Genomic DNA, 12807 nt, shown 5'->3' on the forward strand with positions numbered 1-12807 from the left:
TCTCCAGTACAATGTTGTTTGCAAATGTTTAGTTGTAAAAGCTGATAACATTGCTTTTTAACAGTTAACATTTAAAGCTTTACAAACATGTTCTGTGATCAGTTTGTCGTTTACCAGTTCATAATTCAGTCGTGCAGCCTAATTATGACTGAATGAGAGAGGTAAATGTAGATATTTGAAATGCACTTTTTTTTCTAAGTATTATTCACTGCTCTTTTTCACACAGCAGGTTTTTTGTGTGTGTCCTATTTTTTTTCTGGACAACCTTTTGATGGATTTTACTTTAAATTGTGAGTTCCATTCAGGTTTCATGCCATTGGCACTTTATTCGAAGGATTGTTTACAATTTCACAGCATAAGCTATAAAGCTGTTTCCCAGTAAATAATAAAATACAATGCACTGCCATTTTATTCTGTTTTATCCTTATTCTTCGTGAAAATATGTTCTGAAAGATTCCTTAATAAGCTTTGTTCAGGATGTTAAACTACTTTAGGAGCTCTAAGGACTGCCATGGTGAAAACATTATTTGAAATCTCCTTGTGAAATTTGCTAGAGTATGGGTCAGTGTTCTGATTGCAGAAGAGTTCGACAAAGGATTACTAACACAATAAAACAACTCCAGGTATATTTTTGATGAGGATATGACAGTGCAAAATGGTTAAAATCTCTTAAAAATCTATGCTGAATGATAAAGACCATTTATTAATAATTTACTTGGGGAAAAAATGGAAAAAACTAAAATATAAGTACATAAACCGATTAATCGAAAAAATAATCGACAGATTAATCGATTATCAAAATAATCGTTAGTTGATAATATATTTTATATTTTTTCATTTAAAGGACAGAACATTGAAGGGCACTTCCCATCCAATAAACGGCAAAAAGCAATATGAAACAAAGTCTCAGATTTAAAATTCTGTCCATTGTATTGCAGTATTTAAACAATAAATGCCATTTTGGCGCTGTTTAATGTGGAGTGGAAGATCGCTGTAGTGCCTCAGTTCAACAGATGCTGCAGTGCGAGACGCACGTGAACTGATCATCTCCTCCACATTAATACCACAAAAATTACAGCACAAAATAATCATGATTAAACATCCGAAGGTAAGTTAAAAGAAAGAGGACAACTTTACAATCCTTATCCTGTCTCAGCCGTGCAAAGACATCAATATAACAGCTTGTAAACAATGTCACGTAACTTTTTATGACAGCCATCATTTAAATGTTTATATAAAAAAACGAACTGAAGTCGAAATATTATAATGTAATTGTAACTTTATTATTTTAAAAACGTAACTGTGTAATTTTAACAGTTGTATGCTATAGCTTACAAATCAGTCAATTTTCTAATTAAATATTATAGTAATGTTGTACCAAAATTTGATAAATATCCAAAATAATCTATATTGAATTGAATCGGTAATCAAATTGAAATCTATATATATGTGTGCGTGTCTGTTTGTGTGTGTGTGTGTATATATATTTTGTGTATATATTTTTTTATATTAAAAACTAAATTTAAGAGATTTTCTTCTTCTGCAACTCGATTTTTGTGCTCTACACATGTGGGTAGATCCACAGACTTTAAAAGACATGGAGCAAAGTCAAAGACCTCATGACACGCTCACATTTGAGCCGTTCTCCCCAGACACAAGATCTTCTGTACAGACAACAAAAGCCATGGAAGAAAGACAGCGGCATGACAATACTGCTCTTTGCTCTGAAATATCAGCCATCTATGAATCGCGTATTCAGACTGAAGTGACGTCCACAGTTGGAAGTTCACTTTTGTGAAGTGAAATACTGAACAGAGGAAGCTGTCATCCAGATCTGCTCTGAGGCTGTTTTATTGCATTGGCCAGTGATGTCACACCAACACCACCAATGCCAAAGTGAGCTCCAATCCAACATGTAATAAGCCAGATGAGTCTGGTTCTGCAGAACCTTCTGACCTCTGAAACGTTCAAAAATGTTCACTTGTGCGGCAGTTTGAGATGGTGTTTCTATAAAAGTGCATAAAATACATGATCGAATCTTGAAGACATGATTATTTGCAGATTTTTTAATCAGCTTACTGCTGACTAAAAAATATTATTTTATAAATTAAAAAATAATTAATTATTAAATGATAATTATTTCTGATGTTTTTAACCGCTGCTTTTGACACGGTTAACCACCAGATCCTCCTATCAACCCTACTGGCAAAGGGCATCTCAGGAACCACACTTCAGTGGTTTGAGTCTTACCTATCAGATAGGTCCTTCAAAGTATCTTGGAGAGGTGAGGTGTCCAAGTCACAACATCTAACTACTGGGGTGCCTCAGGGATCAGTTCTTGGACCACTTCTCTTTCTCTGCCTACATGGCATCATTAGGTTCTGTCATTCAGAAACATGGCTTTTCATACCACTGCTATGCTGATGACACTCAACTCTACCTCTCATTCCATCCTGATGATCACAATTTCACCATCAAGTTAGGCACATCAACCATAACTCCTTCAAAAACAGCTAGAAGCCTTGGAGTTATGATTGATGATCAGCTGACTTTCTCAGACTACATTGTTAAAAACTGTCCTATCCTTTAGATTTGCTTTATTCAACATCAAGAAGATCAGGCTCTTTCTTTCGGAACATGCTGCACAACTCCTTGTTCAAGCTCTTGTTATGTCCAGGCTGGACTATTGCAATGCTCTCTTGGAAGGTCTTCTAGCCAGTTCTATCAAACCTTTACAATTAATCCAGAATGCGGCAGCAAGATTAATTTTTAATGAGCCAAAAAGAATACACGTCACACCTCTGTTTATTTGCACTGGCTACCAACAGCTGCTCGCATAAAATTCAGGGCATTGATGTTTGCCTACAAAACTACCACTAGCTCTGCACCCATTTACCTAAATGTATTACTTCAGACTTATGTGCCCTCTAGAAGATTGCGTTCTTCAAGTGAACGTCGCTTGATTGTGCCATCCCAAAGAAGCACAAAATCACTTTTATGGACTTAAATGCTCCATCCTGGTGGAATCTTCAGCTGGTTCCCTCCAGCTGAGTCCTTCACCATCTTCAAGAATCGGCTTAAAACCTATCTCTTCCATCTTTATTTGACCCTCTAACTTTAGCACTCACTATTCTAATTCTATTCTTAAAAAATCTTTCTAATCTTTTTGTATTCTATTTTCTTTATATATATATATATATATATATATATATATATATATATATATATATATATATATATATATATATATATATATATATACCTCTAACACTGGCTTGCTCTATTCTTTTTTTATTCTATCTGTTTTCTTTTTATTTATTATTTAAAAGCCCATCCTATTTGTACTGTGTTAACCTAACTGAGACTTGTTATAGCACTTATATATCATTGCTCTTTTTGTTGTGCTTGATTGCTTCCACTGTCCTCATTTGTAAGTCGCTTTGGATAAAAACGTCTGCTAAATGAATAAATGTAAATGTAAATGATGTTCCATAAGCACCCTCTGCTGTCAGACAGCGGGGTTACAATTTTCATTTAGTCTGTCTGCCATTTTTATTCAGACCAATGTGGACCAAATCTTTGTTGTAAATCTTAATTGGCTGATGGAAAACAAACTAGTTTGCATTCAATAAATCACAACACTTCAGATAATAATGTAGCCTATGTAGAATTGTTCATGGAGCAGATGAAATGCCTATAATTTATCATTTTGACTCATCCTTTTCTGTTTTCTTATAAAATATTTTTTTAGACTGAAAAGTCTAAACTAAAGAATGAAAAAAAGTGGGGTTTGACATTTTATAAAAAAATACTCCGTAGACATCCAAAGTCACCCAAACTATATTTTTTGTTGAAGTAAAACTGATTTCATTGAAAGATATTTGTATAAAAACGATATAAAATACAGAATATGTGTGTGTGTGTGTGTGTGTGTGTGTGTGTGTGTGTGTGTGTGTGTGTGTGTGTGTGTGTGTGTGTGTGTGTGTGTGTGTGTCTGAAAACGTAAAACAGATAAATAATACATGCAGGAATATAATTGTAGGAATGAGGTTCCTTATTCATCTCTATAATGTATGTCTGTTTTAGTAATTGTGATAGCCAGATGGTAATGCATTTCTGGATCTGTCTCAAAGTACACATGATAGCTGAACACATGCAAGACATGTTAAATGGACTAACAGCTAGACAGATGGTTTAAGTGTGAAAGTCACAGTGCCGGAAGGAGCTTGGGGTTTCAGAACTGAGACTAAGATTATTGCTCTTGATTACAGTATAGAGCAGTGAATACAACATTTCTGTGTCACATTCTTAAAAAAAACACACACACACGGAAACAAACACGTCTTAAACATTTTGAATCAGATTTGCTTTAAAACAGTCAAGCACACTTTATTAATATAAACTGTAAAGCTTAAAAGCTGAAAAGTGTATCTTGAGGGACTAAACAAATCTTCAAGCAACCAGACATCTTGAGAGATACTTTATTTCCAATCTCTCTGAAGACCTTCTCAACATCTGCTAACACCATCCTCCTCCAACCATCCTCCTTGCTGTTACTCAACATAAACCAGAAGGAAGAGTATTGCTGACCTTCAACACAAACTCTCCAGCAGAGGTCAGTAAGGAGGCAAAGAGGATGAGGTGGGACACATGTGGCTCTCTCCTGATGAAAGCAGCACATAATATGTGCCAGCATCACATATATGGCTGTGATATGGCTTTAATAGGAACAATAACCAGCCAGTTTGGGGAAATAGCGGTTTAGCTTAAAAGGAGGCCACCATAGTTCAATGTTATTACTTGAGCTGTGCGGAAATGTGCTGCAGTGCAACGCTGAAATCAGAGTCTATTTGAAAGCATTTACGCTCTGAGTTTGGCTGAACTCATATCACTGTACCTCCCAGTGAGTACAAGATAACAGAGGTTGAGTGCTTCATTGAGCTGCGGTTTCTGTGCAGTGTTTCTCACAGAACTGGAAAATAAGCTTTCAACTATCTACACTATTCTGACTAAGATCCATCTATGCAGATATGACAGGGTCATACTGCTTGTTTGAAGCAATGTTTTGAGGCAGATGATAATTCTGCATGCATCAAAAGTGGTAGTCTGGTGAACATGCAATGTATCATTTACTTTTACTCATTTAATCTCATTTACAAAACAATAATAAAAAATAATCTTGACTATAATTGACTAGTTCTTAATCATAAAATCATAAGAGCAACCACAGTACTTTAGCAATTAAATATATCTGCAATCAAATCAAATAAGTTTATTAGGTCTGTCATATAATGTATATAGCACACACACATTAACACACACTATCAAGAAAACAAAAGATTAATAAAAATGAACAATGGTTTATCTTTTTTAAACTCCTAATTGAGATTTTAGATAGGGTGTCAATGGTCCATTTGAGAGATAGGTGGCGGTAATACACTTATAAGTCTGCAATCTGCCATAAAGCAGAAGAAGAAGCCTCACGAGCTGTGAAGCATGTTCACAAGAGTTGTGCTCAGACTGATCGTTTTGTGTCTTTACACATCAATGTTTCGTCACGAGCCGCAGGGTTTAATATGGATTTGTCTGTGCATGTTTTTTTTTACTCTCATAGATTTTGTTACCATTACCATGCATCATATGACTGAGAGACTGCAATGACTGAAGCTAAAAATCATAATTTGTGTTCTACTGAAGAAACAAAGTCTCCTACAACTTGGATGCCCTGGGGGTAAGCAAATAAACATAAATTTTTCATTTTTGGGTGAACTATCCCTTTAAAAAGCATCCCACAGTGCACCTGATGAAATTAGTTAATTTCCAGAGCGAACAGAGCTCGACTCTAGACAAAGAAGCAGTTCAAATATAAGACAGATTTCATTTATGTCACTACATCATTTCCTTATCTGTTATTTCACATTACTATTGTTCTAACATGAGAAAAATAGTCATAAAAAGATAGATCTGAACAATCCTCTCCCATAAATACACACACACACACACACAGACACACACTCACGCGTGCAAACACGCATAGACCCCCTACACATTTTTTGCTTAACACTAGTTTGCCTAGAATAGCTAACTTCATACAAGTATATGTGCTTTTTGAGATGAGCTCATGCCTTATTTCTCTGTGGTCTGCAATGACCACACACTGTCCACATGAAACTCATCAGCCGGCCAAAACAGATTCCCATTCGGTCATTATCATCCAGGGTTTTAGACAATAACTCGCACATTATCCATCATGTTATTACTTCCACAATCTAAACACAGGGGTGTCGGAGTATAGGGTTCATCAAGAACCTAATTTGGATTATTTTTAAATTCCTCCCTGTGAGGATTGATCCTGTGGTTGAACAGATAAACAGTTTGCATGATGTAAACACTGACGTTATAATAGGACATACAGTATAAGTCATGCATGACTAACGTGATTTGAAAGGAATATTAAGGGTTAGGAGTAGGAGATATTTATTTTATTGCCATGTCAGCATCAAAGGCTATTCATGGTTAGAATGACAAAAATGTTCAGTTCATTTTTGTGAAAAGAATTAGCTAACTTGAAAGAATCAATTATTATCTGAGCATTTTTCATCTATTTAAATTCCATTTTTCCCTATTTTCAAAAACTTTTATCATCACTCAAAAACATTCAGCATAGCCTTTTTATTTGTAAGAAAATATTATCTCTATATTATCTGTTTATGTATATGTATCGTTATATTGGTGAAAATACGCCAAATTAAGTTTAGGGTTAGTATACTTTACTTTTTTTTACATTATTAAAAGAAGTCTCTGCTCACCAAGGCTGCATTACTTTGATAAAAACACAATAAAAAGTGACATTACAATTTAAAATATCGGTTTTCTGTGTGAATATATTATTAAATATTATTTATTTATTTGACCAAACTGTATTTTCAGCATCATTCCTCCAGTCTTCAGCGTCACATGATCCTTCAGAAATCATACTAATATACTGATTTACTGCTCTAGAAACATTTTTGATTATCATCCATGTCGAAAACATGGAAACTTGATTCTCTGATGAATAGAAAGTTCAAAAGAACAGTAATTATTCGAAATAGAAATCTTGTGTCACGTTATGAACGTCTTTACTTCCGCTTAAATCATTTAATGAATCCCTGCTGAATAAAACAAAAATTTTTTTTTGCAAATCTGTAATACAAAGTAAAATGATTCAATATGATTTTTGCTTTAGCTCATTTAAAACTACATGCAACTGTCCCAACCAACATTTTTGAGATCTGTGGAGGTCAAAACAAATCCTCAGTCAGTAATAAATCCCTCCCTGAGGATCTGGTACTCCAGGGGGATCTCATTTGGACGTTTATCTTTCTTTAATTGTCAGACTAATAATGTGCAAAAGGTAAATTCATTTGAGCGTGTCGCCTGCTTCCGGTGCCTTCAAAGCATCAATCTCCTTTTCAAAGAGAGCTGCTGAATCCACACACATGAGGAGCAGATGTGAGCGAGAGGCCAAAGTGACCCATGAAAGGATTTCAATCCGCTGTGCTAAATCCTCCAAAGACAAAACCAGAGACAAGCAGCAAACCCCTGAGGATCTCAGCTGCTCATAGCCTTGTCCTTAACACCTCAGACTGTGTTTACACACATCTATAATATATAAATCTAATCTAATATAATAAATAGGTCTGAATACATCTATTTATATACTGTCTTTAATTTATGCTGATTTAAAAAATAATAATTGTAATAAAATTACTGTATTGCAGTAACAAGAATTGAGTAACATGGAGAATATTGTTCATTACATAAAAGCTAAAAAGAAAAACCTGAATTCGGGAGAAAATAATTTCATAATGCAAAAAAAAATTATAATACTAGATTCACCTTATAAAAAACTGATCTCATTAATAATTGTAACAACAGTTAAAATACATTATAATGCTTTTCTATTTATTATTACACAGAAAAATATAATGCATTAAAACACGACAAAACAACAATTCCAGGTGTAACAAGGATTCTGCACATATAATGCATTTTATAATTATTTATAAAATATATAATGCATAACAACATTTATTATGAATACCTTTATAATGCATTATTCATTAGGGCCATGTGATCAAAAACAGTCCTAAGATACACATACAAGCATTATTTCTTTCTTTTCATTTCAGGGTGACCTGGACATGTTCTTGTGAGATTCACTCAGAAACTTGACCGTTCAAGTCTGTAATTCCAGCAGCGCTAGCAAAACAAAACTGAATTACAGAACAGCAGCTGTTGCCCATCGCTCAGCCAAAAAACTGCTGATGTCCGGACATCTCAAGGCTTTTAAATGGATAAAATGATAAACATCCCACCTGGAGACTTCTTGCTTGGGCGAGCCGCCATCATGTACGTCTGCCGGGGCAGGAGAGGGGATGATGGGAGGGACATGGAGACCCCTTTAGCCAGGCTGAGTCTGAGGCCTTCATCTGCGGGCGGGAACGGACGGACACCCACGGAATCCTGCATCTCACCGCTGGGACACCTGCGCTGGGCACTGAGCAGGTACGGCTCTCCTGATAACACACAAACAACAAGACCTGTTTTAAATGTCCTGTCTCACATATTGATATTGCACATGCTCTAAATATTGCCCAGCTTCTTCACAGAGCAGAAAACACTGTTAACAGATTGATAAACATCTGAAATAATCAAGTTAACAGCCCCTGTGAAACTGACAGGCACGTTTAGTTGACTGACACTCTCCTAACAAAAGACTGATTCAGTCATCTTAATAAAAACAAATAGTTGAGTTTAGATTACAAATGTGGCAAAATCCACAAATGGTTTTTACTTTTAACCCTAAACGCCATTAAGAGAATGAAAACTAACTAGCAGGGCTCAATAATAATACAATTTCTTTTTTTTCGTCTCACTGTTTTTTATTATTATTTTCTTGTTTTTAATGTTTAAAGAACTGCTGTTAAACCTGATGAGCTGGGATTGTTTTGTGCCACTTTAGGGGAAATAACTAGAGGCTTCTGGGAAAACTCATCTAGTTGCTATTTACTATTTGAATGGAATACTAACTTGGTGAACACTGTGCAGTGTATACTGAATACTGCCTACTACTGTTTACAAAAATACACTTTGAAATACTTTTATACACTATTTAAAAATGGATTATGCAGTAACTAACATTTCAAACAGTAGTATGCAACAATTTCAGTCACATGACCTCATCAGCATCTGAGTTATAATAGTTAGTAACTATAACTTTGTTACTTGTTGTAAAATATAATATATACATGAAATTAAATAAAATTCTAATCTTTTATTTTAAATTGACATACTAAAATGACTACAACTAAAAATTAAACAAAATTTCATAAAAACTATATAGACTTATTTAAATAAAATAATAATAAAAACAACAAATTATTAAAAATACCATTCATACATTCAATTCATACAGTTTAACGATGCACTAAAATAACCAACAACTAAAAATGAAATAAATATTAATAAAATAACAACAGTAATGACAAAAACACACAATAAAATTAATAAAACGTAATTTTAATAAAATGTAAACTAAAAAGAAAACAGCTAATATAAAAATTAGTTTAAAATATTTATTACAAATATAATAGTATCTCAATGATACTAAAATAACCCTGAGCAGCATGCAGTAATCTAATAAAATATAAGTTTTTTTTAATTTTTTACTTATTAAAATATTGTTTCAATTAATAAATTAGAAAATAGATTAAATTATTTTACATTTTATTACTTTTATTAATTAATTTTATTACATTTGAATCCAATTTTGAAAATGTCTTAATCAGCAGCAAGATTAAACTACACATCAAAATAGAGAGGTTTAAATCACAATGTTCATTTCCAGTTGATGGAATGAGAAAGACTGTCAAGTTAAGTGCAATGCATTATGGGATACAGTATCTCACACAGTGCGCTTTACTCACTGTGCATTTTATTTATCTGGACATTCAATGCATTAAGTGCACGCACCTATTCTATTTACTGTAGAAACACACAGTATGACAGTAGATTATTGTGAACAGTGTCTCTTCTCCCACTCACTCTCTCCCATTGATGAACAGCAAAACAAAAACGTCTAGTGATTGAAAAGGCAACGAAATAGTGAGAAATGCAATAAAACAGGAAGTCAGCGTGCCCTAGTCACACCTCCGCTCTCTTTCAACACCCACTGGGGTCACGAGTGTCTGGTCAGAGCAACCTCTGACGAGAGCGCTGACCGATGAGCTCACAGTTACAGAAAAGTGTAAGCTGCAGTTTATTCTGGCCAAAAACACCCACTTGGACAGGAAGAGATCATCTGACCGACATGCAAAGTATCTTAACACAGTGCCTTTTAACAGGGAGTTTAGACAAGGTCACGTTTTTATGTTTCTATAGTGTTTTACAGAATATAGAGCAAGTCAAATCAGCTGCACAGTAATAAAAAGGAAAATGACAGTGTTAATGTTTCAACTGCAATGCATCTCTATAGAAGATAATGGTTTCGTTATTCAGCTCAATTCAGTTCATTGTTGATTCAGTTAAGTTCAATATTGTGTCAGTGTTGCAAATAATTATTCATATTGCACAATTCAAACTTAATGGTACCTGAATGTATTCTGCATAAAAAAAATCCTAAACTGTATGTAAAAAATTAAAATGACAATAAAAAATATAAATATTTGTTATACAAAAAAAAATATTAAATATGACAGAAAAGAAATAAGAAAGGGGAATTTACAGAAATAAAATCAGAGTGCAATCAAATGAAAATGAGTTAAAAATAATTAGTTAAAATAGTGGTTAAAAATCAAAGCTGCCATTACTTACTATACAACAAATGAATAACATTTAAAAGCATTTAAAATATAGGAGTAAGAAGGAAAGAAATAATGAGGGACAAAAATGGTTTTAAAAAAATTCAAGAAATAAAATTAGAGTGCCATCAGTAGGATATAGCAGGATTGCATTAACTATTTGAGTTTATCTGAAATGGCAGATACAATAAAAATACAGATGTGGCGGAAAAACTAAAATAATGGAACAGGAGTGTTCTCAACTGGCTTTATGGAAAACAGTACAAAAATTTAAAGAAATATTTTTTATTGCAATTTGTAAGAGACCTTGTAATCCCAATTATTCCAAGGTTTCCCACACATTGATTTATTTGTGGCGCCTGCCACAATATCAAAACTGACCACCACAAATAGATTTTCCAAAAGGCTTTGACTTCATTGAATAAAAATGAGCACTGCACGTTTCAAAATCAAAAACTGATGCGGATGTTTTTATATCACTGTATTTCATTAGGAAACTGACTGTATTTAGAACATTTTCGATTTCATTTTCATTTCATCTGGCATGTAATGCTTGATAAAGCAGCGTTTGTGAGCTCAGCGCTGCTTTACAGCTGTTACCAGAAAAATAACCAAATTACCAGAGTGTAAGGCTGTGGGGAACACTGTATTCAATATGATTACTTGACATAACTCAAAAACAAAAGAAGGATATAGGGCTTACAGTTCTGCCATATCATTTATTACATTTACATTTACATTTATTCATTTAGCAGACGCTTTTATCCAAAGCGACTTACAATTGCTATGTATGTCAGAGGTCGCACGCCTCTGGAGCAGCTAGGGGTTAAGTGTCTTGCTCAGGGACACATTGGTGTCTCACAGTGGATTCGAACCCGGGTCTCTCACACCAAAGACGTGTGTCTTATCCACTGCGCCAACACCACCCCCATCAAATATCAAATATATCAAATCTACTAGCAGCCTTAAATGACACTGTTGACCTTTAGTGATATGATGCCATAGTAACCTGGAAAACTAAGCAGTGATTTCTTCACACAACTGTTTCCAGTCAGACTCATGCAGCTTGAGGTTTGTGTACAACATACATTCAGTGAACACTGAATGTGCAAAGTCACTCAATCACCATGAAATCACCATGAAACCAGCGCATGAGTGAAATCATCCCTGTGTTCATGTTATTGGCCAAAACCTCCTGTGCTATAATTCACACCATATTAGCCAAAGAGCTGTAAATCCTTCATGATTGGTGGCTTGACACCGAGATCATTTGCAAAAACTATCAATTATATGGCCACTCTTTCCTTCCTTGAGACAGAGATACAACAAAGACCAACATCTTCCATCTTCCAAAAACTATAGACGTCTATTTCTGCCATAGAATAAAAATAAGAATAAAAAAGTAACTCACAAATGTAAAGAAGTCAGGATGCAAACTCAGAATTCAGAGGGAAAAAAGCCATAAATGCAAGATGTAAATTTGGAATTCTAAGAAAAAGTCAGAATTCATCGTTTATTTTTCAAAACTCTTTCAATTCTAAGAAAAATACTCAGAATTTTGAGATAAAATGTCGTAATGATCTTTTTTATTCCGTAGCACAGCTTTAAACCACTTTTACCACTTTGAGTTGGAGAAGAGCAAAACAGGTGTTATGAGAAGCAGGTGAAGGGTCGTATTTTAACATGATTGCAGAGCTGTATTGATCAAACTACACTTGTAAAAATAACAGTTCTGAAAGCTTCAGAGTGTTTTGAGTGATAGCTGGAATCAAGCAGCTCTCAAAAACACAGACAAATGACTTTCAAGCCTCTTTCATTGAGACAAAACAATGCTGAAGTCAAGCCTGACATTTGAAGATTCTTTTGTGAGTCATTCTCTCTAGCAACAGACCACAACACTGAGAGTGCATCTTTCAGACAGAAGGATGTACTCTTCATGTCATGCTAGACGGATATCAGGACT

The 12807-nt window shown here is 34.4% G+C and overlaps 1 protein-coding gene across 3 annotated transcripts in view; it reads right to left on the minus strand.

The window, feature by feature from the left end:
- The window catches only part of tanc1b (tetratricopeptide repeat, ankyrin repeat and coiled-coil containing 1b), a 201634-nt gene that overhangs the window by 108469 nt on the left and 80358 nt on the right, over window positions 1-12807 (minus strand). For all 3 annotated transcript variants that reach the window (XR_009422458.1, XM_059500646.1, XM_059500645.1), the window contains exon 3: window positions 8361-8561. Coding sequence is in view for 2 of the 3 variants with exons in the window: in XM_059500646.1 (XP_059356629.1) it covers window positions 8361-8561 (201 nt within the window). In the remaining variant the exon portion in view is untranslated. The remainder of the gene's footprint in view (window positions 1-8360; window positions 8562-12807) is intronic.

Source organism: Carassius carassius, chromosome 19 (genome assembly GCF_963082965.1).
Source record: "Carassius carassius chromosome 19, fCarCar2.1, whole genome shotgun sequence".
In the NCBI taxonomy this organism is placed as follows: Eukaryota; Metazoa; Chordata; class Actinopteri; order Cypriniformes; family Cyprinidae; genus Carassius; species Carassius carassius.